General features: G+C 57.5%; 9 protein-coding genes across 10 annotated transcripts; 6 read left to right on the top strand and 3 right to left on the bottom strand.

Moving 5' to 3' along the window:
- Window positions 1-27: 27 nt before the first annotated feature.
- On the top strand, window positions 28-1,512 carry BNA6 (Nicotinate-nucleotide diphosphorylase (carboxylating)). The gene is made up of 2 exons (XM_047981218.1): window positions 28-1,050; window positions 1,107-1,512. Exons 1-2 carry the CDS (start codon window positions 225-227, stop codon window positions 1,208-1,210), a joined length of 930 nt encoding a protein of 309 aa, XP_047837176.1. The 5' UTR covers window positions 28-224; the 3' UTR covers window positions 1,211-1,512.
- JDV02_000415 (Primary-amine oxidase) lies at window positions 1,318-3,722 on the bottom strand. Its single transcript, XM_047981217.1, has 3 exons — window positions 3,305-3,722; window positions 1,601-3,241; window positions 1,318-1,540 (listed from the first exon to the last, which is right to left on the bottom strand). Exons 1-3 carry the CDS (start codon window positions 3,658-3,660, stop codon window positions 1,369-1,371), a joined length of 2,169 nt encoding a protein of 722 aa, XP_047837175.1. The 5' UTR covers window positions 3,661-3,722; the 3' UTR covers window positions 1,318-1,368.
- A 2,052-nt stretch (window positions 3,723-5,774) lies between these two features.
- On the top strand, window positions 5,775-6,505 carry JDV02_000414 (uncharacterized protein; the record flags this gene model as incomplete). Its single annotated transcript, XM_047981216.1, has 2 exons — window positions 5,775-6,143; window positions 6,200-6,505. The coding sequence occupies 2 exons, from the start codon at window positions 5,775-5,777 to the stop codon at window positions 6,503-6,505; spliced, it is 675 nt and encodes a 224-aa protein (XP_047837174.1).
- A 630-nt stretch (window positions 6,506-7,135) lies between these two features.
- JDV02_000413 (uncharacterized protein) lies at window positions 7,136-8,056 on the top strand. Of its 2 annotated transcripts, XM_047981215.1 has the most exons (2): window positions 7,136-7,660; window positions 7,756-8,056. In XM_047981215.1, the coding sequence occupies exons 1-2, from the start codon at window positions 7,228-7,230 to the stop codon at window positions 7,767-7,769; spliced, it is 447 nt and encodes a 148-aa protein (XP_047837173.1). In that variant the 5' UTR covers window positions 7,136-7,227; the 3' UTR covers window positions 7,770-8,056. The 2 variants fall into 2 exon arrangements, with proteins under 2 accessions (XP_047837173.1, XP_047837172.1); XM_047981214.1 differs by having other exon boundaries at window positions 7,136-8,056.
- Window positions 8,057-8,567: 511 nt separating this feature from the next.
- JDV02_000412 (uncharacterized protein) lies at window positions 8,568-12,160 on the top strand. Its single transcript, XM_047981213.1, has one exon. It carries the CDS (start codon window positions 8,611-8,613, stop codon window positions 10,327-10,329), a length of 1,719 nt encoding a protein of 572 aa, XP_047837171.1. The 5' UTR covers window positions 8,568-8,610; the 3' UTR covers window positions 10,330-12,160.
- Window positions 10,224-12,477, bottom strand: JDV02_000411 (uncharacterized protein; the record flags this gene model as incomplete). The annotated part of the gene is made up of 3 exons (XM_047981212.1): window positions 10,224-12,251; window positions 12,419-12,425; window positions 12,470-12,477. The coding sequence occupies 3 exons, from the start codon at window positions 12,475-12,477 to the stop codon at window positions 10,530-10,532; spliced, it is 1,737 nt and encodes a 578-aa protein (XP_047837170.1). The 3' UTR covers window positions 10,224-10,529.
- A 1,834-nt stretch (window positions 12,478-14,311) lies between these two features.
- Window positions 14,312-15,609, top strand: JDV02_000410 (uncharacterized protein; the record flags this gene model as incomplete). Its single annotated transcript, XM_047981211.1, has 2 exons — window positions 14,312-14,468; window positions 14,531-15,609. The coding sequence occupies 2 exons, from the start codon at window positions 14,312-14,314 to the stop codon at window positions 15,607-15,609; spliced, it is 1,236 nt and encodes a 411-aa protein (XP_047837169.1).
- Window positions 15,610-18,128: 2,519 nt separating this feature from the next.
- JDV02_000409 (uncharacterized protein) lies at window positions 18,129-20,418 on the top strand. Its single transcript, XM_047981210.1, has 4 exons — window positions 18,129-19,064; window positions 19,118-19,279; window positions 19,337-19,574; window positions 19,633-20,418. Exons 1-4 carry the CDS (start codon window positions 18,289-18,291, stop codon window positions 20,338-20,340), a joined length of 1,884 nt encoding a protein of 627 aa, XP_047837168.1. The 5' UTR covers window positions 18,129-18,288; the 3' UTR covers window positions 20,341-20,418.
- Window positions 20,419-24,569: 4,151 nt separating this feature from the next.
- On the bottom strand, window positions 24,570-26,396 carry JDV02_000408 (uncharacterized protein). Its single transcript, XM_047981209.1, has 2 exons — window positions 25,173-26,396; window positions 24,570-25,096 (listed from the first exon to the last, which is right to left on the bottom strand). Exons 1-2 carry the CDS (start codon window positions 26,082-26,084, stop codon window positions 24,821-24,823), a joined length of 1,188 nt encoding a protein of 395 aa, XP_047837167.1. The 5' UTR covers window positions 26,085-26,396; the 3' UTR covers window positions 24,570-24,820.
- Window positions 26,397-26,576: the final 180 nt, after the last annotated feature.

Below are 26,576 nucleotides of genomic sequence, written 5' to 3'. Positions count from 1 at the left end.
GGCCGAGACACCCCCAAACACCGTACGCCTTTCCGTTGACCCGTCTCTCTCCGATTCAACAACCCGCCTCTGCCCTTGCTCAACCTCGCCCTCCTCCCGCTGTCGTTCTCCCGTTCTCGCGTCCTCCAGCCCTCGTCGCGACGACAGAGACGCATCGAACCGACCGATCAACCGACCCAGAACGCCTGCGAATTCCCGTGCGCCTTCCCCCCCGCTACTCGACCATGTCCTCCGCCGCCTCCTCCCCCTCGTCCCTCGCGCACCTCCTCCCCCCGAGCTGGAAGACCCAGGTCACGGCCTGGCTCGCCGAGGACACGCCCTCGTTCGACTACGCCGGCTACGTCGTCGGCGAGGCGCCGCGCACCGCCACCCTCTGGGCCAAGTCGGCCGGCGTCGTCGCCGGGCGGCCCTTCTTCGACGAGGTCTTTGCGCAGTGCGGCTGCGCCGTCGAGTGGCACCTGGACGAGGGCGCCGACGTCGACCCCAGCAGCCAACAAGACGGCAAGGTCAGGGCCGCCACCGTCAGGGGCCCCGCGCGCGGCATCCTCCTCGGCGAGCGCGTCGCCCTCAACACCATCGCCAGGTGCTCCGGCGTCGCCGCCCGCTCCCGCGCCCTGCTCACCCGCATGCGCGCCGCGGGCTACACCGGCATCCTCGCCGGCACGCGCAAGACGACGCCCGGGTTCCGCCTCGTGGAAAAGTACGGCATGCTGGTGGCGGGCGTGGACGGCCATCGCACCGACCTCAGCTCCTGCGTCATGCTCAAGGACAACCACGTCTGGAGCAGAGGCTCGATCACGGACGCTGTGCGCGCCGCCAAGCGCGTCGCCGGCTTCAGCTTGAAGGTCGAGGTCGAGGTGCAGTCCGAGCAGGAGGCTGACGAGGCAATCGAGGCGGGCGCCGACATTGTCATGCTCGACAACTTTACCGGCGACGGCGTCAAGGTCGCCGCGCGCAGCCTCAAGGAGCGATGGCAGGGCAAACGCCATTTCCTCATAGAGGTGTCCGGCGGCCTGAGGGAGGACAATGTTGAGCCATACATTTGCAACGGTGAGTCTGATTTGGACGGGAAAAGGTGCCATGGCTAATGTTCAATATTCTTGCAGACGTGGATATTGTGTCGACGAGCTCCATACACCAAGGCGTCACGCATTTGGATTATTCGCTCAAAATCGAGCACCGGGAGCCGCAAAATTTCGTTGCATTTTAGCACCGCGCTGAATCGATACAAACTCATCTCGACCCTAGTTGCTTGCCTCAGAGTCCTTGCTCTTGGATGTAAACAGCCCTGTCAGCGCCGAGCTGCCGTTCCACCTTGTCCACCGAGGATTGCGTTTCGCCGTGGCTTTGCGGCTCGCCACCAGTATTCTATCCTTGGCCATTCCCCAGGATCTCCCGAACAGTCTTACCTTGTTCGTCCACATCGCCGCAGCATTGCACCAGTACGCTCGATTGGTTGCGAGTAGAAGGGACATCCAAGGCGGGGTTGCTTGTGAAGAAGTCAGCTGGGCGCAGGTGTATCTGATACGCCTCGACCGGCCTGGAGCGTCTTGTCAGCCTAAATTGACCGAAGGGGCATACGGATTGAAATGCCACTTACATTACGGGCCAGTCTTCAACTCTTGGGTTGTGAGTGAAGCCATACACTGGCCAAAGCACCGGGCTGCTCTTCCTGCCAGACGTCGAGTCATGAGGATCAAGGTGGCCATTTCCGTTGGCAGCATCGGCAGTGTGGGAGTTGCCATCGTCCGTAAACCAGTCGCCGCGTGAAACCATGTCACTCACGCCCCCCTTCTCGCGGCGGCTCTGGTTCGTAAACTCTCCGGCAGCCCACAGCTCCCCGTCCCGGTGGCCCGTCACCCACATGTTGTGCTTGGCGAACGGAGCACGTTTGGCCAAGATGCTGTCATCGTCGGCCATCATCATCTGCGTTGCCGGCGCCATTAGCTTGTACCCGACCTTCTTTCCAGAGACTTCGTTCTGCTTCTTGGGGTTCTCGAGTCTGAGCGTGCGGTTGACCTTGGGTTCGGCGTCGATCCACGTGGGAGCGGCCACGGTCGACCTCCGGACTTCGTACAGGTTCCCATGTGGATTCGTCTTTGCGTCAATCTTTGCGCCGTGGCTCTCCTCGACGACAACTTGCGTGTCGCCTTGCCTGTAAGAGTCGATGGCCGGATCGATTCGCGCGGCAAAGATGTGCTGATGGTTCTGCGCGAGCACACCCGGCGAGACGACGTTGCCGTAGTTGCTTTTCTTCCCCTCATCAATGGCAACCACGCTCACAATACCTGTCGCCCTGGTCTCGAGGGTGATGCCGCCGGCGAGGTCGAGCTTGAAGGCAAAGACGTATTCGTAATTGGCGAGGGTGGCGATGAACTGTACGACAAGCTCCCTCGACCGCGTCACCACGGCGCGCCCGGTCCGGAAGTTTGTATGCTTGAAAAGTATGCCATTGTCCTGCTCGTGAAGGCAAACGACGGACTTGGCCTCCGTGGGCGAGCCATCCGCAGAAGCGATGAAGCTGCTGACGTAGTGGATTGCGCCCAAGCAGTCGCAACCCAGCTCCAGGACGTTGGCCGCCCGCCCACATCCACCGTCTCCGAAGTCGAAGGCTTGCTTGCGATGGAAAGGGGGGCGAGGATCGCCGTACGGCACTGTAAGCTCGCTGTAGCTGAGCCGGTACATGACTGGGCGATTTGAGTAGCAGACATCGTGCAACACGGCGCCTTCGCGGGGCGTGACGCCGAGCCGGAACCTCCAGTTCTGCCACTCGACGAGGCCATCAGATTGCACGGTGAAGGAAGCCCCCTCTGGCTGCACCACGTTCAAGGGCTTCAGGCCCTCCCTTAACGGCCGGTCCAGGAGCTCCGGGACGTACTCTGCCGACCGGATGTTCCTGAACAGCTTCTTGGGCGCGTTGCCGCGTGGTGCGGGTTCGATGCCGTCGTCCGCGCCGCCGGTGGCGAGTCGGTCGACTCGGATGACCTTGAGCGTGACCCAGTCTATGATGGGGATGATGGGTATCGGAAAGCCGTAATGGTTTGTGTCGTTATTCTTCTTGGATGCGTCTTTCGCAAACACCAGTCCCTGCATGTAGCGAGGCTCACCAGCACCGTCCGCGCCACCGGTTGGCCAGGGGTCGACAGTGATGACGAAGCCCTCGGGTAAAGAGAACTCGGACATGGCCTCTTTGAACAAGTCTGACTTGAGGATAATGTCCTCGCACTTGGCGAACTCGGCCCTGCAGTCGTTCGTTGTCAGCAAAGGCGCAAAGCCGAGCGAGAGAGAGCAGGGGGGGACTCACAAGGTGAAGTATGGGTATGCCTCATCAACAGTGTGTTGGCTGGACACGACTTCTCCGCTGTCGAGACGAACGACGCTCCGTACATTCTGGTGCTTATCGGGCTTCACAATGTCGTAATCCACGAAAGCGCTCCTCGGCGGGCGCTGAGTGGCATCACTGAGGGTACCCGCATGCTCGGCCTCGAGGAAGGGGACCAGCTCTTCCTTTCTGGGCTCCTGTAGGTAAATGGAACGGAAGAAGAGCGATTCGCTAGAGTCATGAGATTTGACGATGACGTCGCGTGCCTTGCAAAACTCATCCTTGGAGAGCTGCGCCAGCGGGTGCGGCTGAGGAGGAGGGGACGGCACAGATCCCATTTTAGGGTGTCGGTCGGACTACTGTACTATACTGTAGGTATAGGTATGGGATAATGAATGAGATGCGCCAGGCAGGATGTGTCTGGAGAGTTATTAGCTTAGTAGCTGGTGTTGTAGGCTGGCAGGATGAAGCGCCAGTAAGTAAAGTTCTTGTTGATTCCACGTTGACCGGGCCCCCTCGACTGTTGGGCCGCATCTACCGAGAGTTGAAGGGGCTAGGACGGGGGCAGTGAGACGAAGTCAGCCGCTCGCCAGTCCAACAAGTCGCACTTGCCGCTGTTCGGTATCAATCGCCGCCCCTCATTCCCAGATCGCGACGCCGGAGGGCGCACCCCCGCATTTGCTTGGATTTTGATTAGGAAGAAGCCGAGATGCATGCCGATGCCGCACAAAAGTAAACCGGCACACAGCGGCACTAGTCGTTTGAATTTATTTCCCCGGGTCGCCCGGACTGTCTCCAACCTCCACCTTGATTTCTGCTGTTATTGGTGTTTCCTATGGGTGTTTGACTCTCATTCATAGCCGTCGACGTCGCAATCGTGGATGCACATACTTGGTACCTAGAGTATCATGCGCATTCTTTTGCTCTACTGTTTCGAAAATACGACGTATATGTAGGCACTCTGCATATGTGGCAAGCCGTCGCATTTGCCCAAGGTCCGCACATGCATTCGACTGATGCCCGACCTAAAGTCAACTGACCTTCAGAGGGTTGACCCCAGGTGCCCTAGATTGGTTGCCCAGACTTTCAGAGCTCTTATGCAAGACTCTTGGTATAGGGTGAGACTTTGCGCCTGTTGTCGTTCTTTACCAATTGAACATACTAGGTTTCTTGTACTGACATATGCGGAGCCTCAGCCGTTCGTGCGTGCAGCTTGTGCAGTATGCCTTGCAGGCATTGTCATGCGGTTCCATGGCGGTGTAGGCTGCGTGCTGCCCTCTTGCAGCCGCATGTATGGCCTACGATCCAGGTACTAACAGTGCACAACGTACAGGATTGTAGAACTAGTTACTGGTCACCTTCACCCTGTTGTCCGCTCGTGTTGGTGCACAGACCAGGCTGGCTGGAAGGGCTTCTGCGCCAGACAGACGATGGCTTGATAGGTACCACTCGCGATGAGTACTATCCGAGTGACGGCGGACTGCCATCCCGGCGCCAGACATGCCGGCATCCTCGCACGTGCCGGGTCAAGGTGTGCTTGGGCCAGGAAGCGCCCCGGCACCATCTCCCTGCCACGCCTCATCGGGGCGCCATTTTTAACTCCAGACGGCCACCTGTTTGACAGGACAGTACGTAGGGCTGTCTCCTCCGACCTCGTCGCCGTGGATCAAATGGACTGAACGCATAGGTCGCATTTACGCGTGTGTTCCAGATTCCACCCAAGTCGCAGCATGAAGCGTGTTGTCGACACTTTGGCTCCTGTCAGCGTCCCTGATTCTTCCCCGAGTCTCGCAACGTGCCAGGCTGCGGCACCGCCTTCCCTGCCACAAACGAGTTAGTATTAGTAGCCGGTGCACGGGCAGCAGAGGGTTCAATGTTGCTGCCACTGACCCGCTCCGTTGGATCTGTTTCGAAATGCTAGGGGTTTGGTTTGGAGTCGGAAACAACACGTGGGACAGGGGACCTTTGAGAACAAGGCTGTTGTTACAAGATAGCAGGAGAAACCGTGAACTCGTTCGCCGCGGTCGATCTTGTCGTCTCAAATGCCATCATGGCGGAAACATCTAGTCTCCTGGTAAGAGCTAGCTAGCCAGCATGCACCAAGGCGTGAATGTTGGGAGACAGGTGAGCTGGCCCATGCCCGAGGACGCATTGATGGCTCCAGTCGTGGTAGGCTCGGCATGTCATGTCATCTCCCGGCATTGATACACATACATACAATACATGTACCCCTCACCCGAGGAGAGGAGCTCACGGGCCGTTTAGTGAGCATACCACACCTTGAAGCCTCGTGTTGATGCTGCCGGACAGTGTGCTTGTCCGTCGCGGATGTAGCTCCTCGGCCTCCGATAGTATAAAGACGACGCTGCAGCCTTGAAACAGGAATCATCGCCACAATTCGATTGCCAGCTGTTCAAACCACACGAAGCGTCATTTTTTACAACTTGTCGAGATGAAGGGACTTAGTATATTCGCGGCCTTGGCCGTCTTTGGAATCACCATTGCGGCGCCCACGCCCGGGCCCGACTCTGTCGACGAGGGCGTGTCCTTCGGCATCAGCAACAATGGGCCGATTGTTGTGCGTGACGACGTCTCGGGTGTCGACGGAGTCGTCGACGAACATGAAGCTGCTGTGGACACGGTCAAGGACGGTCTCGACCTCAGGAGCATCTCAACAAATAAGCACATCGCGTCTCGAGGCAATTTGCCCGGCCTTGACCCGTCGCAGTCGCGCAACGCCTGGGCAATCATGCAGGAGGTCAAGAAGTCAGGCACCGGATGGCAGGGCTGCATGGTGGCCATCACTACTGCCCTCACAGAGGTACGCCGAAACGACCACGGATAACATTTGATGATGACTGACGCAGCATCACGCAGTCCAACATCCGCATCCTGGCAAACCACGCCGTGCCGGCGTCGCTACAATTCCCCAACGAGGGCGTCGGCGCAGACTACGACAGCGTCGGCATCTACCAGCAGCGCGCGCAGTGGTACAACGACATTAGCTGCAGCATGCGAGCCGACTGCAGCACACGGGCCTTCATCATCCGGATGAAGACGGTCGGCAACTGGCAGGGGACGGACGTTGCCGTGGTGTGCCAGGCGGTGCAGATTTCCGAGAAGCCCACGGCGTACCAGAAATGGGTCGGCCTGGCCGTGCAGATTTGCAAGGCAGGGTTCTAGAGCGTGCTCGACGCTGGCTTTCAATAATATTGGGAGGATACTAAATGTACGAATTATACTTGTAGTTGGCGCGTGTGCTGGCTCACACGAAATATGAGGAGCAGGCGGTCGGCTTGCAAAGACCCGACTGTAAAAGGGAACGGCATCTTGCTTGATTCGTGACAGTCGAGACGCTCCTCCCGGATATAACAACGGAACATCAAAGGTAGGTGCTCCGTTCGCCAGACCGCAGTGCCGACATTTGATGTCTCAGGCATATCTACAGTGCGTCTGCTGCTGGACGGATGCCTGGTGGCAATTAACAAGGGCATTAGTAGATTAGTCGCCAGTCGTAAGGTGTCGGCATTTTATGGGGAAAATATCGACCTGTGCTAATGCACTGCCGCTCAGCTGCGGCTCGCGCAGTGCGGGCCGGTACTTGTCTATGGACGGGTTGGCAATGCTGTGAGGAACGGGTCTAGTTAGCGCACGATGTGAAGCCGCGGTGGCCGATGCTCCATGGTTCCCGTAATGTAAGCTGGTTGACTCATTGTCCCGACCTGTGATTTGTGAGTCATTAGTTATGCTCTCAACGCGCGCAGAAAGAAATGCGCGGTTTCAATCCTGCAGGAGCCCCTGCTGTCCTTGTTCAGTAAAGAAAGTCTCATCAGCCCAACTCATGCCATCTCCAGCGACAATGGTCTGACATTTCTTTCTCAATACTCCCGGCCATCATTAACGCAATGGAGGGTTCGTCAGATCAAAACTTGGCAATTCGCCCTGCGACTACCGAAGACCTCCCCGCCTTGCTTTCCCTCATGTCCATCTCGGTTTCGCGCCTCTGCGCGGCGAGCCACACCGAGTCTCAAATGTGCGCCATGATCCAGTCACTCGACGGCCGCTACAACGAGCTCATCAACGCGTCAACGTATTTCGTCATCTGTCCGCGTGGGACTCCGAACCGTATCATTGCCAGCGGCGGCTGGAATGTCTCCAGGGCTTCTTACTCTTTATCGGGGGACATGAACCCCCGCTCAAACCTTGCGGCGGAAGGACTGTTCGGGACGATGGCCCCAACCGTCCAGATTCGCGGGATATATGTGCACCCGGACTGGGCCAGGAGAGGGCTGGGCACTCGTTTGGTAAAGGAATGCGAGGCTGCCGCTCAAAGACAAGGTAGCTCTGTCAAGTTTGAACTGCATTCAACTGTAAATGCTGTGCCACTATATAAAAGCTGTGGTTATTCACAAGCCGACGAGAAGTTTGTTCAGTTGCCAGGCGCTGAGGATCTAAAGTTGGTGGTAATGCGCAAGTGAATCAGCAATGAGTCGCCATTCGGCCTCTTTTCTCTCAGTCAGGGAAGAGTAGACGCAAATGCGAGCACCATCACATCCACATACAACAGTTGCGAACCGACAACGCAGGTTGATGAGGGACAATGAGACAACGAGACGAGAAACAGAGAAGAGAATATGTGTCATAGTTTGTCACTGCCATTGTTGCCTACCTTCTTGAGCAAATAGAGCTACTCTAGATGCTCTCGCAGCAGGAACATAGCTCAATCAATATAGGTCGTCTCCTATTCTATCGGGCTCGTCCGTAAACATCTTTCTTCTCGCCTCGTAATCTGATATACGAGGGAAAGGCGGGGGAGCCTAAATAACCTCAGGCGGAAGGTATATTACCTCCGATATTAATAAGAAATCGCTATAGCGGAATAATACGTTAGCTATGCGTTAGCTATGCCGCCTTCACTAGGGCTATAATTTAATTACTATATTGGCTAGGCTATAGGGAAACTACTAGTCTTATAGTAGCTAAATAGATAAGTCTTTAATTATAACGTGGGCTATCGTAGCTGGCAGCAAAGAGGCCGCGTTTACTATGGGAAAACGCGATTGTTGGTGTATGGGCTAGACACGCCGTGTATCGGGTTTTTGTAGGGAAGGCCCCCTCTTACTTAGTTGGTCTCCGAAGGACCCACCAACGGGCAGCTGGGCCGACTGCGGGATTGGGAGCCGGACTTGGGGTGACAAGTAACAAGTCACTTCCTCGGTTGCCCAACCTCCATCCAGGCTCGCCTCCCTCCCGCACCACCCACACCGGCTCTTGGAGCTTGCTCGATCATGACCGACAGCGACGGCCAGCAATCGCCCCGTATCCAAGACGCCGGCCATGACGACGCCTACTACGACCTCGGCCACCTTCACCGACCGGTGACCACCGCCTATCCCGCCGCCCAGACCTGGTTCGACCGAGGCCTCGTCTGGTGCTATGGCTTCAACCATGAGGAGGCGGCCAAGTGCTTCGAGCGCGTCATCGCCACCGACCGGGCGTGCGCCATCGGCCACTGGGGCTTGGCCTACGCGCTTGGCCCCAACTACAACAAGCCCTGGGAGCTGTTTGGTCGTCGCGAGCGCCAGACGACCGCCGAGAGGACGAACCACGCTGTCGAGCAGGCCCTCGCCCTCGCCCTCGCCGGCGATGCTTCCCCGGTCGAGGGCGCCCTCATAGACGCCCTACGACACCGATACCCCACGGACCAGGCCCCGGGGAAGCCTGAGGCCTGCATATGGAACGCCGCGTACGCCGACGCCATGAGCGCCGTCGCCGCCCGCTTCCCCGACGACCTCGACGTCGCCGCCCTGTACGCCGACGCGCTGATGAACCTCACGCCCTGGAACCTATGGGACATACGGACTGGTGTGCCGGCACGCGGTGCGCGGACCCTCGAGGCCAAGCGCGTGCTGGACCGCGCGCTGGCGCAGGACGGCGGCGACCGGCACCCCGGCGTGCTTCACATGTACATTCATCTCATGGAGATGTCACAGACGCCCGAGGCCGCCATGCCGGCCGCCGACAAGCTGCGGGGGCTGGTGCCGGACGCGGGCCACCTCAACCACATGCCGAGCCACCTCGACATCCTCGTCGGCGACTACGCGCGCGCCGTCGACGCCAACTCGGACGCGGTGCGCGCCGACATCAAGTTCCTCGAGCGCGAGGGGCCGCTCAACTTTTATACGCTGTACCGCAGCCACGACTACCACTTCCGCCTCTACGCCGCCCTCTTCTCTGGCCAGTCGCGCATCGCGCTCGAGACGGTCGACATGCTCGAGGCGAGCATCTCGGAAGAGCTGCTGCGCGTCGAGTCACCCCCCATGGCCGACTGGCTCGAGGCCTTCCTCGCCATGCGCGTGCACGCCCTTGTCCGCTTCGGCCGCTGGCGGGACGTGCTGGCCATCCGCCTGCCCGAGGACCGCGACCTCTACTGCGTGACCACGGCGCTCGTCTACTACGCACGGGGCATGGCCCTCGCCGCCATGGGCCGCGTCGACGAGGCCGTCGCCCAGCGCCAGCTGTTCCGCGGGGCCGTTCCGCGGGTCAAGCCATCTCGGACCCTCTTCAACAACAAGTGCGTCGACATATTATGCGTGGCCGAGGCGATGCTCGACGGCGAGGTCGAGTACCGGCGGTGCAACTTTGACGCCGCGTTTCATCACCTCCGCGAGTCGATTCGCCGCTACGACAAGCTGCCCTTTGACGAGCCCTGGGGGTGGATGCAGCCGGCGCGCCACGCTTACGGGGCGCTTCTTCTCGAGCAGGGCCACGTGAAGGAGGCTCTGGGCGTCTACAGAGCCGATCTCGGGCTGGACGAGTCGCTGCCCCGGGTGCACCGGCACCCCAACAACGTGTGGGCGCTGCACGGCTATCACGAGTGCCTACTGCGGCTGGGCGAGACGGAGGAAGCGAAGAGGGTGCACCCGCAGCTGCAGGCCGCGCTGGCACGAGCAGACGTGCCCATCAGCTCTTCGTGTTACTGCAGGACGGTGCTGCCCAAGATGTAGAGAAGGCGCAGCTGCCGCCGGCAACAAGGCATCCGAGGGCCATCGGTGAGAGCAAAAGAAAAACGAGAAGAACAAAAAAAGAATAAACACATCCAGGGCATCGTTTGCCTCCCCATACTGCGTTGCCTCTCGCTGCTGCTGCCGTGGCGGGCGTGACTCCCCAGTAAGAATGAGAAATGCAATCACGCCGCGCACGCGCGCTACCGGACGGCATGAGGCTTCCCCGACTTCATGTTGACACCGGGCGCCTCATCATCGCTGCTAGTGCCGGCCAGACGCTTTTGTTCCTGGGCCAGAAAGTCGGCCTGCTCTTTGGCGCTCTTATCCAGGTCGACAAAGAGCCAGATGGCGACGGCGCTGACCAGGCTGAGCGCGAAGAGAAAATAAAACGGCGCGCTGTTGTTCTTGCCGCCAGGTGAGGCATCGATGATGGCGCTGCTGATGAGGGGGCCGATGAAGCTCGAGGCCTTGCCGATGACGTTGAAGACGGAGAAGAAGAGGAACTCGTGGCCCGGGGGCGTGACGGAGCTAATCATGATCTGCGAGTAGCTGTACCAAGGGCAGACGAAGAGGCCGTAAAAGGCCTGGTACGCCCAGACCTCCCAGGGGTTGCGGAAGCCGAAGCGGTCGGTCCAGTTGCCGACCATGCCCCAGCCGTCGAGCAGGACGATGCCGACCATGACGGCGCAGAACATGGCCTTGGGGCCGAGGCGCAGGCGGCGCTGGACGAGCCAGAAGGCGCCGATGCCCGCGGCCTGGGCGGCGATGCCGACGATGAGCAGGTAGGTGAGGGTGAGGGTGCTGTAGCTCACGATCTGGTTCTGCAGCGTGGCGATGACGGTGACGGTGGTGTTGAGGCTGTCGCCGAGCAGGAAGTAGCCGGCGAGGAAGATGAGGCTCTGGCGCAGCCGCCATATCAGCACGGCCGCCTCGCGGAGCTGCCACAGCCCGACGGTCAGGGGCCCGCGGCCGGCGGGGATGGGGCGCCCGGGCCGGCGCTTCTCGAGCAGGAACCAGCCGGCGGAGAGGACGAGCCAGCAGCCGGCGGTGAAGGCGATGACGATGCTCAGCCCGCGGCTGTTGGCGGCGGGGTCCACGTCGGCGGCGTTGGAGTAGCCCAGCCCGAAGAGGATGCCGACGATGACGGCGAGGATGGCCAGCTCGCCGACCGACTGGGCCCAAAAGGCGACGTTGCTGAGGCGGCTGCGCTCGAGCTCGTCGCGACGCAGCAAGCCTTCGGTCAGCCCCGTACGCGCCGCCTCGCGCCTGGCCTCGCGCATGCCGGGCGCGTTGCGGGCGAGCTCGGGGAACGCGGCCGTCCAGTACGTGAGGGTGAGCTGGTAGGCGATGAGGCCGACGACGTAGAGCCCCGTGGCGGCGCGCCACTGGCTCGGGTGGCGGACGGCGAGCCACGCGAAGCCCACGGCCCAGCCGACGAGCGACCAGGCGAGCAGGATGGCGCGGCGGACGGGCGACGGGCCAAAGTCGGCGTAGGCGCCGATGAGCAGGAAGAGGACGGCCTGCGCGGCGAAGGAGACGCCGTTGGCGATGAGCAGGATGGAGTTGACGTCGCGGTCGCGCCCGGCAAAGGGGAGGAGGCCCGCCGCGGACGATGCGTTGGTGTCGGCGTCGTCGGCGGCCTGCTGGAGGAGGCTCTGGAAGGCCGTCGGGCCGTAGTTGAAGAGCGCGAGGCCGTTGGCCCCGACGTAGTAGGCGTACCAGGCCCAGACCTCGCGGCGCGTCGTCTCGGGCACGGATGAGGAGGCATCGTCGTCTTCGGTCTGGAGGAGCTCCTCGCCGACGAGGCCACGGACGGCATCGACGCGGGGGGGCGGCGGGTCCTCCTCAGACGCCTTCTGCTGCTGCTGCTGCTGCTGCTCCGGCTGTGGCTTCGAGGCCATGACGAGCGATGCGATGTGATGCTACCGGCAGGTTGGCGGTGACCAGACGACGACTGCAATCCCTGCACGAGGGGGCACGGATGAGTTATATACTCGACACCGACACGCACGCACGCGACACACACACACACAGGCACACACACGAACACACAAAATAACGCTTCGCTCGCTCGGGGAAGCTGTCGCACAACATTCCTTCAAGGACGGACGATAGGTGCACGTCGGGGCACGCTTGCGACGCTTCCATCGACGGCGCCGGTCGTGAAACCCATCATCGACAGCGCCGTCGGGGCGTCAAGTGGGAATCGCACGCGCGCCCCCGGGGGGGAAGGATCCGTTATTGCGGGTAGGACGGCTTCCTTTCTCCTTTCGCCGCGGCGGCCCCCCCGTGAGAGAAAAAAAAAGACTTTCACATCAGTGTTGGGAGAGGCGGGCGGACTGGGGACGCTAGCCGGGCGGGTGCGTGGTGCCTTGGCTTGGATTTGCCCGCTACTAACGAGCAGTAGTAATAAACTACCAACGTAGTATTCCAGCTCCATCGAGTCTCTGAAAGGAGAGCGGGGGGGAATGGCGTCATGGGGAACATGTTGGACATGGTGATTTGCCATCTCGCGGACCCGCGCGGATCGGGCTGCGCCGAGAGTGCAAAAAAAAAAAATAGGGAGCATTCAAGATCTCGGCCTCTCCGCAAAAATGGATGCGGCGGGCGGCGGTGTAACGAGCGGCGCCGATTTGCTGTGGTGCGACGCCGATAGTCGAGATGTGCAGGCTCCAGTCGCCATGTGTGGGCGGCGGCGCGCCGCAGTGTAACCGTCACAAACAGCCTGTAAGCAGAAGAGAGACTGGCGCTGGCGATCAGCCCCGGATCCGATCTGAAGCATGACGAGTGGAGCGGTCCCGTTGTGCGATCATGGAAGCTGTTGACTGGAGTGTCGCCTATGCCGGCGTAGTTGAGTCTACTAAGAAGTTATTTACTCTGTTCAAGTATAGTTGGATATATAGGTCTCGATGAGCCGCGCGTGATTAGCTGCGTATGCTCTCAAATCCCCAAAGGCGAATGTTTAATTCGGGAAGCAGATCAGGAAAAGAAAACCCAACAAATGTTCAAGAAAACCCCTGAGAGTACGTGCTGGCCTTGTGACTCGCAATTATCGCTGCAGAGCGCTCCCCAGAAACACCATTATCATAACATTTTGCACGTAATCCCCAAGATGCAGCATCACCGTGCCTGATATGGCTGCAGAGTCACTCCTCTCGTAACTCTTACCCACAATTGCAATCAGGCTTCAATCACTCACTCCCCTTTCACAGATCTGACACGGCTGTGCTCCGTGTCGTCGGGACTCCAGTCAGATCTGTTCCAACACACTTGAAACATGCCCTCCCGCCCGCAGCTTCCCGTCACCCCAACTCCTCCGCGGTCCTATTCCCGGCGGGGAAAAAAAAGCAGAGGCCATCCGCGGGTGGGCCCCTCTGTAGGTGATGAGCCTCAGACGCTTGACAGCTCCAAACGCGGCAGTGACCATCCCAAGAAACCAGCTGCTGCTACAGTCCCCCCCCCCCCCCCAGGCTGCCCTCAACACCAACCGCACGGACCGGACGCGACCCCAGGCGGCGTTCTTCGGAAACATGTGGTCTGGTCGGGCGACGGACAACAAGTTTCAAGCCGCGTTAGCAAACGGCGACAAAGGGGGGTTGAGTCGGAGGGTGATTCTAAGCCACCCTCTCTCGTTTCATTCTGCTGGTCATCGTCCGCAGCCCTTGTCGCAACGCGGCTCTAAATCGAGGGCAATCGCTGTAGACAGGACCATCGTATGAACGGTGCGAGTTTGACGTCGCGCGAGAGTCCGCTCTCGTCGTTGTCCAATTTTAGACGTATCTTCGCGCGATGACGTTGCCTACTGCTCTGTGCCAACAGTGCAGCGTACATGTATAAAGGCCTAACCTTGAGGAAGATCAAGGGACGGACTCTCTCAGTATCCACGTAGCGTCTTTGTCTGATAATATTTATGGAATTTTAATATCGCAACCAATTTACCTTCGAATACCCCGACGCCAGTCACTTGGAGCGAGCCGGAAAAATGCGCTCTGCACTGCTGGCCGCCGTCATCGCCGCGGCCGCCGTCCAGGCCGCGCCCTCACCGATTGCCCGGCGAGGCTACGACAACCACAAGCTGCGGTTTAGACCCGACGGAAGCTTTCACCTAACAGTCTTTAACGATCTTCATTTTGGCGAAAGTAAGTTTACAGACAGCACTTGCCGCAACGACAAGGGGGGCGCTAACGGGGGATCAAAACAGAGGCAGATACCGCCGAGGGCCCGCGGCAAGACGAGAAGACGATCAACGTCATGAACAATGTGCTCGACTCAGATCCCGTAGACCTGGTGGTGCTCAACGGGGACCTCATCAGCGGCGATGCCTCCCAGGCGAAGAACATGTCGGGCTACGTCGACGACATCGTGCAGCCCATGATGAAGCGCGGGACGTTCTGGGCTTCCACCTACGGCAACCACGATAGCAGTCAGACCCTTGACCCGAGGAATATCCTTGAGCGCGAGAAGCAGCACCCCGGCGCTCTCACGGAGCGAATGGTCATGGGCAGAGACGCCGGCGTCACCAACTACTGGCTCCCCGTCTACGCCTCCAACTGCACCAAGGAAGACTCGTCCGACGACCCCTGCGCGCCGAACCTCCTGCTGTGGTTTTTCGACAGTCGCGGCGGCAAGGTCTTTGGCGCCACCGGCGAGGACGGCAAGCCCGTGCCCCGGGCCGACTGGGTCGACCGCGACGTCGTCAGATGGTTCCGCAAGGAGAGCGTGAGGCTCCGACGCAAGTACCGCAAGGTCATCCCCTCCCTCGCCTTCGTCCACATCCCGACCAACGCCACGAGCCTGATCCAGCGCAAGGTCAAGGGCGACCAGAACCCGGGCATCAACGACGAGACGCCCGTGTCGCCGCAGGCGCAGGACTGGTGCCCCGACGGGACCTGGGGCGGGGGCAACCCCAACTGCCGCTACGGCGGCCAGGATGTCCCCTTCATGCAGGCCCTGTCGGGCACCGAGGGCCTCCTGGCCGTCTTCTCCGGCCACGACCACGGCAACACGTGGTGCCGCCGCTGGAGGGAGGTCCTGCCGGGGACCTTTGTGCGCGGCAACAACATCCACCTCTGCTACGGCCAGCACGCGGGCTACGGCGGCTACGGCGACTGGGTCCGCGGCGGCCGCCACATTGTCGTCACCGAGGAGATGCTCCAGCAAAAGGCCCTGCAGACGTGGATCCGTCTCGAGACCAAGAACGTGGTCGGCCGCGTCACCCTCAACAGCACGTTTAACGAGGATAGATATGCCGTCACGAGCAACGACAAGACGCATTTATAGACTGCGCATCTTGTTGTTGAGGGCTGATGTTTTCTTTTTCTTTCTTTTCTCTTTTTCCTCGGGAAGGGCGTTTGCGGGCCTCGGCGACTGGCACCAAGGAAAAGACTTGGTTCCGCCGGGAAGAACTAGACAGCGTGCGACTCCGTTTCGCCGCCACATGCATAGAGCGTCATTTGAGCGAAATGCGCTGGGAGTTTCCCGGATAATGATGGATAGACTAGAGATGCAAATTCTACACTCGGTTAGAACCGGGTCATAATTTAATACATGTACATTATGAACATCAGTGTCGGGGAGTCAAGCGACCGGCGTCTCCAAGTGCTTCTGCTTCTCGCCCACTGCCGAAACAGGCAATTTCTTCGGCCCCGCTCCGGCCCCGCCCGGTCGGCCACCGCTCCATCCGCCGCTTCACTTTCGCCGCAAAGGCTGGTCTGGTTTGTTTACAGGGCCCTTGCCGGCGTTGGATATGCCATCATCGTGGCCTGCGCCTGTATTATTGCGACATGCATCGTTCCACGTCACTTGGCTCCATGCAGCCATGGGGAGAGTGGAAAGCTTAGAGACCTGGGCGATGAGCCTTACTTTCTTCATGCACTTTGTGCCGTCCTTGTCACAGTCTCGTCGCTCACTTGTGGGAAACAGCACCAGACCAGTACGACTCGCTGTTGTTGTCATCCGGGCGGCATATTCCAGTCCTAGACTGCAAGTGGAGTGGCTACGAGTTACGAGATGTGCAGCTACGGGACGAGTATTGCTCGGCCGGACAACGCCGTGTCACGCTTTACGCCATCAGACACCCCATTAGTGCCTGTCTGTACCGATCCACCTACAGGCGTTGGCAGCTTTGGTTGGAGTATTGACGTCAGAACCTCGCTTTCATGTTGGGGGTCATGGCAAAGGATGCCTCCTCCTGTGTGTAGGCCGTTGTTCGCAGAGCTCCTCTGCCCTCGCAAATACAGTATGACGTTGCGCTTTGTCTAAATGTTTGTGTCTTGTGTTGGCTGACGGTCAGTCGTTTGCGCTTCATGTTGCTTCGCTGATGGATGCGCTAGACATCGTGGACACCTGGAGAGGACAAGGCGCCAAGGCAGTGAGTGGGTGGTTGGAGATGTCAGCACTTCAGCAGTGTAACTTGCGTCTCTTGCTGCCGCTGTAACCGAGCATGACACCACCGGACGACACATTTGCACATCATGCCGCAGATCGAGATTCGCCTGCTTTGCCACCGCCCAACGTCCCCTGCTGGGGTTGAACAATACTGTACAGTATACAAGGACGTCAAATGAAGGTTTGGACTACAGGAGCAACACCAGGCACAGAGTCAATAGAGCAGCAAGTCCGCTGGCATAGGCGGCTGGGCTGGGTTTCGTGGGGCCTCACAGCCATGTTCATGCTACGGAAGCTTGTGTAGTCTAAAGGGGAATGATACTGCTGTAGTATCGATCTGAAACATTACCATGAATGATGCTGAGGCACGGCCGTTATGCGTGGGAGCCGCCCAAGGACCGCACCCGATGTAATTGCATGTAGGGTCGCTTCAATCGCCCCGGGACACTTGAGTGTGACGCACTTGTTGTTGTGCGCCGCCAAAAGGGCATGGCGATCAGTATGTATTTCAACGGGGACAGTGCTTGTTGGCCCATGCGCCTTGGTCTGCGTCTTGCCATGAGGTGAAGTGCCATGTGCGTTCATTGTTTAGGCCCTGGAACAACACTGTAACACAGGGCAAAACAATCTTTGTTTGCTGGCATCTACGAATAGATCCAATCAAGTTGGGGAGCGACACCAACATCTCGAAGTCAATCCAACGACAATTACATCACTCCCCCGCGCCGCAGCCCACCACCCCAGGTCTCGCTCCACGTTTCGGGAAAGGATCTTGTCTAGGGAGGTGGGGTTTCGCGAACGGAGCTTGTTCCTTACCACTCCCTCTCGATGTCGTTTCGACGTCATTTTGTTGGACGACACAAGTTGGTGGCCGCGAGCCGTTGTGAAAAGACTGAACGCGCGTAGTACGACAATATCGCACATTGCATGGACCTGTTTCCAAGATACGACATGTCTACTCGGCTTGAAGGCAAGGCGATGCGAGAAGCCAGACCAGTAGCCTGGTTGTTCGTAACGTGTACTTCGTAGTGTCGATCCGGATGGCGCTGCCACAATACTGCAGTCCGCCGAGTCGCTTCGGTAGGACTGAGCTCCGTGGGATGCTGCTCCTGCCGCCTGGCGGCTTGCCTCGCTCCACTTGATGCTTCTCCGGAGTCCGGAGTCCGGAGTCCTGACAGCGGTGATCGATCGCCAGGGTGGAGTGTCCGGGGTAGTGGGGGATGGAAACACGCCGTGCTGCCATCCACACGCGCAACATGCTTCCACATGAATCCTTCGAGGCGTGAGGTGGCTGCAAGTAACGTCAGTGGGCCCAAGGTGGCCTGACGTTGTAGCGATGGAACGAAGGTTATATCATGGAGGGAGCCTGAGCCTCAAGTAGCGTAGGACCCTATCGTCTCCATCGACGTGCGCCGTCCGTGTGAAGGCCAGCATTGGAAGCAGCTCTGCGCGATCACTGATACTTCGTCTCTCGGTTTGTCTCTCTCGGTTTGCCGCAACTGCCCCCGTAGTCGCCATCTATAAAAGTTCAGACTATAGTGAAGCAACTATCTACACGACGCCATCACCGGGATGGACCAGCATGAGGAAAAGGCCACGCGCGACTCGGCCGAGGCGGAAACGGTCGAGCACGCGCCCCGCCGGCGCAGCTCCCTGGGCTTCGAAAACATGGAGAACCTGTCCGCGGTCATGGAGAACCCGCTCAAGCGGCGCTCCAAGGAGGAACTCATGGCCGACGTGGACGACTTCTGTCGCCGCTTCCACCTGACCGACTTTACAGACGACTTTCGAAAGGGCGCCCTCGTCGCCCAGAATCCGGACCAGTACGCCAGCATCCCCGAGCTGTCGCCCGACGACCGCAACATCATCGAGCGAGAGCGCACCCACCGCTGGAGCCAGCCGTTCACGCTCTACAGGCTTTGCGTCATGTGCTCGCTCGCCGCCGCCGTGCAGGGCATGGACGAGACGGTCAACAACGGCGCCCAGGCGCTGTACCTCGAGGACCTGGACATTGCGGGCCCCAACGTCACGCGCTTCAGCAAGAGCATGCAGGACAGCATCACGGGGCTCGTTGTCGGCGCGCCGTATCTGTGCTGTGCCGTTATCGGCTGCTGGTTGACGGAGCCGCTCAACAGGGTCTTGGGTCGTCGCGGCACCATCTTTGTCTCTTGTTTCATCGCGGCCGTCGCGTCCATCTGGGAGGGGGTTGCCAATTCTTGGGTTAACCTCTTTGTCGCTCGCTTTGTTCTGGGCTTTGGAATTGGTCCCAAGTCGTCCACGGTCCCAGTCTATGCGGCAGAATGCTCTCCTGCGCCGATCCGCGGTGCGCTGGTCATGCAGTGGCAGATGTACGCTCATCATCACCAAAAGACCGAGTCCTAAAGTCTAACGGCACATATAGGTGGACTGCCTTTGGCATAATGCTCGGCAATATTATGGGAGTGGCCTTTGGGCCGTCCACCGGCATCGACCCGTCTCTAGGATGGCGTTTGATGTTGGGTTCGACCGTGGTGTTGCCTCTCATCGTTTGCGCGCAAGTCTACTTTTGTCCAGAATCGCCAAGGTATGAGGTGAAACATTGGCCCTCATATCGCCCTAGAGCGCTAACAAGCTCGTGCAGGTGGTATATACAGCATAACAAGGTCGGCAAGGCTTTCCGGTCGTTCCAGCGTCTCCGCTATTCCAACGTCCAAGCCGCTCGCGATACGTACTACACCTATGTCGGCGTCGAACTCGAGCGCGAAGCAAACAAGGGCAAAAATCTGTTTATTCAATTCATTGAGTTATTCAAGGTTCCCCGTAACCGTCGCGCTACATGGGCTACGTGGATTCTGATGCTGGGGCAACAATTCTGTGGCGTCCGCAAATCCCTTGGCCCGAATGCTGTCTCTGTATGGTTGCTAACAACACGTACAGGTCAACATTATCGCGTACTTTAGCACAAACATCTTTCTGGAAGCAAATTACTCCATTAACTCGGCTCTCCTGGCGTCCATGGGTACTGGGATCCTGAACTGGGTGTTTGCCATCCCCGCACTTTTCACAATCGACCGATGGGGACGACGAAACCTGTTGCTTTTCACGTTTCCCTTCCTCGCAATCACACTTCTCTGGACAGGCATGTCGTTCTTCATCGCCAACGAAAAGGCCCGCCTAGGTATGGTCACGGCGGGAATGTACCTCTTCGAAGTGTTTTACTCTCCAGGCGAGGGCCCAGTCCCCTTCACATACTCAGCCGAGGCGTTCCCTGTCCACGTCCGCGATGTAGGCATGTCGTGGGCCACGGCGACGACGTGGTGCTTCAACTTCATCATCTCATTCACCTGGAACCACCTTCGGACGGCATTCACTGAGCAAGGAGCCTTTGCCTGGTACGCCGCGTGGTGTGTGATCCTCTGGTTCCTGATCCTCTTCTTTGTCCCGGAGACAAAGGCCCTCACGCTCGAGGAGCTGGACCAGGTCTTCAACGTCAGCACCCGGAAGCACATGAGCTACCAGATCAAGAACAGCATCTGGCACTTTCGCAGATATGTGCTTCGGCAGCGACTGGAGCCCTTGCCACCGTTGTACAGGCATCAGGAGAAGTCGAATGAGTCTTGGAAAGAGAAGTCGGACCTGTCTTAGTGGTGAAGCGAAGCGGCGGATAAGGGGCACCTCTAGTCTTAGGACATCTGGAAAATAGCACACTGTGTTCATTGCCAATTTATGGCCAGCCAATATCCCTTGGCTGCTTGCAAATGAATCATACCAAATCCCACGCATACAAAGTCCAGCCCTCGCCGCCACGCAGCTCTGATAACCCTGAGCTGGAGAATGAAAGAGAGAAACGGAATTTCCATATGTAGGGTACGAAGAAGCTTAAGACTTGACATGATCCTGATCAAGGGAACCTGTTTCGCCTCGAATTGATTGAGACCAGTGTAACCGATTCATAAATGTAGTGCGGATTACTGAGGCCAGCAGGTTTCGCAGGTATAATAATCGCTGTTACTAGTTGCAGACTTAAACTTTCGTCCACAAAGCGTAGACAGGTAATGCTCTTGCGCCATCCAGCGATAAGAGTCGGCATTCCAAGACGGGAATGCGGTGTCGGGCCCTCGGCTGAATTTCTGCGTGTTCAATGGACCATAACCGGTCTTATAATCTGTAATGTGCGAACCGACTGAGGCGTGACCAACGACGTCGAAATGCCTGGGCACTGTCAGCGATGGAAACATGGACATTCAAGGGACGACATACATGATTTAATGTAGAATGATGCCTGCAAGGCTACCCATCTTCCCACTGACCTTTTCTCCAACTTTCTCGCAAGTAGTATCGTCGTAGAGGGGAAACTTCCAACCACCAGGACATATGCGTAGAACAGCGCGTTGCTCACCGTTAACTTACAGGCGATGAGTGTCAGGATGAGGAGTGTGTGGCACAGCGTTCGCGACGCGGAGTAGCCCAAGGGCGAATACGAAGGTAGAAAGAGTAACCATCATATTGGCGAAGTCTTCAATGGGTTGTGAATATAGAGAATAATCAGAAACAAACCCGACAAGCACATTGGGGCTCTTCTTTATACTTCATGCTCTAGGCTGGCATATGATACATTGAGCAAAATCCTTTTCTTCAGAGAATCGAGGCGTTACCCCCCGTCTTAGGCCGCATTACTTCATAATGCATCGTGAACATGCAACTCGTCATCAACTGTCAGGGATGCATGGTTTTGTTGGTTTCATCATCGCCTACCGAAGGAGTGTTGGTTGAGTCTGGTGTCAGTTAACTGCAAGCATCGATGTCATGGTCAATGCAAGAACGGCACGAAAACAAACCAGGCTGTCCGACCTGAACCTTGACGCGGGAGGCCGACAACTTGACAGCGTACCAAAGTAGGATCAAGCGCGGGAAGTTCGTCTCACGATGTTGGCAGTTGTTCCCTTCTAGGGAATCATGAAGCGTCTGTAAGGAGGCTTCATACGTTCTATGCACGGCAAGCTCAGTCACTTGCTCGCTTCCACTGTCGCGATGTTCTTTCACAGATGTAGTATCTGACCTGGTCACCAAACAGGGACGTGATCATGTCAGGCTAAGCAGTTGACCGTCTGGTCGTAAAAGTATCGTCTCAGGGTGGAATGGAATGCAACGTCGGTGGACAAGGTAAGTGCTCATGTGCAATAGTTGCAGCCAATGATCGGTTTTCGTTCATTCAGCTGTTGGTCAGCTTGGGGTTGTATTGTTAAATGGACCTCAACCTTGGCCAACGGCCCTGATGTTATAGGCGGTGATCACCCTCACCCCCAAGTGCTCGAGACAAACCCCGGTACCTCATACGTGTTAAAGTGTGATTTAAGGACATTACTTGGCCATTTGCCCTGCTTCTTCGGAATTTATGTTTTCTCTCCGGTATCAGACGGCAAGAAGCGTACTGCTCACTTGGGAGTGGTCGTTGCAGTGATCCACAGAGCCATTGAAGTAAATTCGAGCAGTTTGATCCCGTAAATAGACATCTACGGGCTACCAAAGTCACAACCCAAAGAAGTTACTCGGATACATACGTCACCCGTCCACCGAGGCAAGGTGTCACCATTTGCAAAGTGTCAACTGTGCTTGTTACTTGTCGGACGGAATTCACTGGTTACGTCAGGCATGACGTAGTGGTGTTGGGTGGCTGGCTGCTCTCTCACTATATGAAGCGACCTCTCTTCACCGCGCCTTGTTTTTGTGCAATTTCTGTGCGCGACATTCGTGTATGTCCTGACGTGGCACATTTATCTCTTGACACTCCAGGCTATTGCTACGAACTTTCATCCCTGATTGCTTGACGATGCCGTTCATCAGTATTGAGGTTGACACCTCATCCTCAGTGTTAGATCTTACCTCGGAAAGACCCTTTGTGATCACATTGCGCTTCCTGCTTGAGCATGACCGGCCTATCACGTTAGATAACTCTAGCTCATGCCTTTTCGATGGGAACATTCTTTACAGGGGAGGCTTGACTTTCGAAGACGTCGAGTCTGGTCAACGACTTAAACTCGGGCATAAAGACGTGTGTGGACCCGTAGGCAGGGAGCACCTATCACCAGAAACACAGCAACATTTCACCACGCTATACCCTGGAAGACCACATACTATTGTTGCCGAGCTGAAGCCCATAGAAAGCAAAGGGCCGATTTCGCCGCGCCTTGGGATGAGCGCCAAGGAATACAGAGAATTACAGGAGAGCTTGCCATCGGTATGGAAGTGGCCGTATACCCATAGCTTCGACGACGACAGGACATACGAGATTGGTATTTTGGAAGGTGAGGCATCGGCAGGGCCGTGGTGGGAAGGCACCAAGGAAGAGCTTCTCGCAAAGCCGATCTCTAACAGGAGCGACGAGTCAAGCATGGACACCCGGATTCCCTACCATGTTTGCCGAGCGAAACGGTTCTCGGTGACAAGACCGGATCAAGACAAGACTCTCAGCTGGCCATGAGGCACTGAAATGATGTTTCTACGCGGTAAAAGCGTTTAGCTGTTTAATCTTCAGTCTCCGCCTCATGGTGCTCGTCATATGCAGACTGAATAAGTCACGTAAGTTTGACGTCTACAGCTTTTTCGTTACTTGCATCTTTCTGAGCTCCTTATCCACAATCTATGACCAAGATGAGCCTCATTGCCTACACCTCTATGCTAACTAGTTTCCTCTCGGCCATCTGCACCGAAGTGACATGGTACGATGCAAAACGCAACGTGACCTGCGCGAGAATGCCAGTTCGGGTACTCGCAAGGTTCGGAAAATCTACTCGATGCACGGTACCTGCGTCTAAGAAAAATTGGCCACACAACAGGTAGCTCCAAGCGCATTATGCTCAGTTATTTTGGGATTCAGGCATCGTGGGGTGATTGTCATGGCAATTAACGGGCGCAGGTCTGCAGTCTACAGTTGACTGCACGGGTTTGTTTGACCAAAGTCCGCCGTGATGCGCCATAAAAGCCACCGAGACACCGTACATGTGAGCAGAGTAGCCTGACAGAGGACATACAGTCTATTAATCGGATCATGTTCGCGCAGCCGAGTCGCACTTGCGGATGGCTTGATTGCAGTTGGACATGACTGATATAGGCGTGGTCAGTTGCTCTCTCGCGTTTGTTGTGGGTGGCGGTATATAAAGCAAAATTGCCAGCGAATTGGGTGGAGTCGGTAGAATCTCTTATTGCCAAAGAACTGCCTTTTACCGTTTTTCGCATGTGATTCGCCGAGAAGACTCCGTACTTCAATCTTTGGAACCCCACGAGTTCGACTCCTGTCGAAACTTTTTTTTGCTCGTGTTAGCATTCTGCATGCATTCACGAAATGACGGTTACGAATATGTCCGCTTGGATGAAATGATTTCCGCGTTGCTTTGCTTTTTTTATTGCCCAGGTCAATTGTTCATATGTTTGCGACGTGGCCACTGCGTGATGCATGCCGTTGAAATGTGTACTGAGGCTGCTGCCAGTCACCTGCATCTACATACCTCATGGCCGACGACAAAACAGATGGGCGCGATCGGCTGCTCTGGTGATGATCACAGCCAGCACTTGTCAGATTATTTTTGGGTCACCGTAGTCGCAGGGCCCCGTACCCTCTCGTTTCTTATTGTGCCACTGCGACACGAACGGTGACGACATTGATCGCCGGCTCTGCCCGATAAACACAACGCGCCATCACGCACATTTCTCCGTTTTCGCAGCTCATCGCGCCGCAGAGCTCGGCTTTCACAGTCCTCGCGTCCACTATGCCGCATAATACCTGCAGCCGGCCGTTCCACGCAGCAGTCGACATCATCGCCAGATTGCCCCCCACGAGGCCAGGGGCAATTGAAGCCGCTGTAGCCGCTGTAGCCGTCGTGGCCGATGCTTGTGTGAGTGGTTGCGTCCGGCGGCAGATATGGAGAAGACCGGATAGGCCATCGTATTGAGCGAGCTTCTGAAGTCACATCCTTCTGTTCGATCGAGTGTCGCTTATACATATCTACCAACAAACTTCAAGTCTCAGCGGGCGTCAAATCACGAGGCATGCGCTGTGGAACGTCCACTATGCTCCATCACAAAAATACCAGAATCAAATTTTCGCTATGCTTTTTGTTTCGCGTAATCAAATCTTCAAGACGGCCTTGCCAAAGTTCTTGCCCTGGAGCATACCAACAAGCGCCTCGGCAGCGTTATCAATGCCCTCGGAAATGTCCAGCTTCGCCTTGACGCTACCGTCGGCGAGCCACTTGGACAGCGTCTCCTGGTGCTCCTTATAGTAGGCGGGTCCGAAGCCGGGCTTGCCGACGATGAAGCCCTGGAACAGGATCTGCTTGGTGACAATGTACATGAGGTTCTTGATGCCGTATCTCTCCTCGGGCTTTGCGTTGTACTCGCTAATCTGCAGGCAGGCCTGGTAGTTAGTTTTTTTGCTTGCTTGACGTTGACGGCATCGAGGGGGGGTGACGGTGACGTACCATTCCGCAGGCAACAATGCGGCCGCCCGGGTTCATTACATCAAGGGCGGCCTCGAGGTGCTCGCCGCCGACGTTCTCGTAGTAAATGTCGATGCCGTTGGGGGCGAGCCTGCGCAGGGCGTCGAGGGGCTTCTCCTTCTTGTAGTTGAAGCCGGCATCGAAGCCGAGGTCCTTGGTGATGAAGTCGAGCTTGTCGTCGGAGCCGACGGAGCCGATGACGGTGAGGCCCTCGCGCTTGGCGACCTGGCCGACGACCTGGCCGACGGCGCCGGCGGCGGAGCTGATGAAGATGGTCTCGCCCTTCTTGGGCTGGCCAATCTTGTGCAGGCTGGACCAGGCGGTCAGGCCGGGCATGCCCAGGGGGCCGAGGAAGATGCCGAGGTCGAGGTTGTGCTCGTTATTGATCTTGGTGATCAGGGGGGCGGCGGGGTTCTCGATGCGGGCGTACTCGGCGATGGGGGTGGCGCCGACGACAAAGTCGCCCTCCTTGAAGTTGGGGTTGTCGCTCTTGAGGACGCGCGAGACGGTGGCATTGACGATGGGGTTGTTGGCCTCGAAGGCGGGCGAGTAGGACTTGATCTTGGGGTCGCGCATCTTGCCGCGCAGATACGGGTCGAACGAAGCATACTGGATCTGGACGATGAGGCCGCCCTTGGGGGCCGTCTCGAGATCAGTGTCGCGCGACTCGACCACGAGGTCCTTGCCGGGCTTGGGGAGCCCCGAAGGGATTTGCTTGTAGATGAGGGTCTTGTTGGGAGCCATGATGATAGCTGTTGTGGCGAGTCGTCGCTTTGGTTGGTGAGTGAGGGTGGTGGTGATATGAAGCTGTCTTGTTGCAGGACGGAAGAAGAGCTTGGTTATGATTGAGCAAGATGCACGGTTCAACGTCGAACAAGAAGCAGACTGAAGCATGAAGATGCTATAACCTGAATGCTCCCCAATCTTCTGGCGCCCGGATCTGGCGACTATTTATTTCATCATGGCGACGCGTAGCTTTGCGATGGCGGCAAGTCAATTCATCCGCGGGTGCCACTCTTTCATCAGCCACGACTTGGACCGTTAAGCGTTACAGTGGCTCTACTTTCTACATGGCAGTGTCGAGACGCCGTGGATTTATAATATGCTTCGGATTTTAAAAGTCTGCAAGAGCAAAAGTTCTGGTTGCGTCCTGCGGTGACGCCAGAGGACGCCTCTTCCGGTAGTAAATTGGTAGGGGGGGAGGATGGCAAGCACAGCAGGGTCCCACTCACCGAGGAGCTCTGTCTGCTACTGTAACTATCGTTTGATGACATACTCGTAACTTAGTTAAATGGCACCCAGCAGAGGCCATGCCGAGGCAAAGACTCCACTCTCTGGTGGCGCGGCGGACTTTGACAATTCGGCCGCGCCCCCGATGACCTCATC

This window comes from Purpureocillium takamizusanense, chromosome 1 (assembly GCF_022605165.1).
Source record: "Purpureocillium takamizusanense chromosome 1, complete sequence".
Taxonomy (NCBI): Eukaryota; Fungi; Ascomycota; class Sordariomycetes; order Hypocreales; family Ophiocordycipitaceae; genus Purpureocillium; species Purpureocillium takamizusanense.
This window is presented reverse-complemented; position numbering and strand designations above follow the sequence as displayed.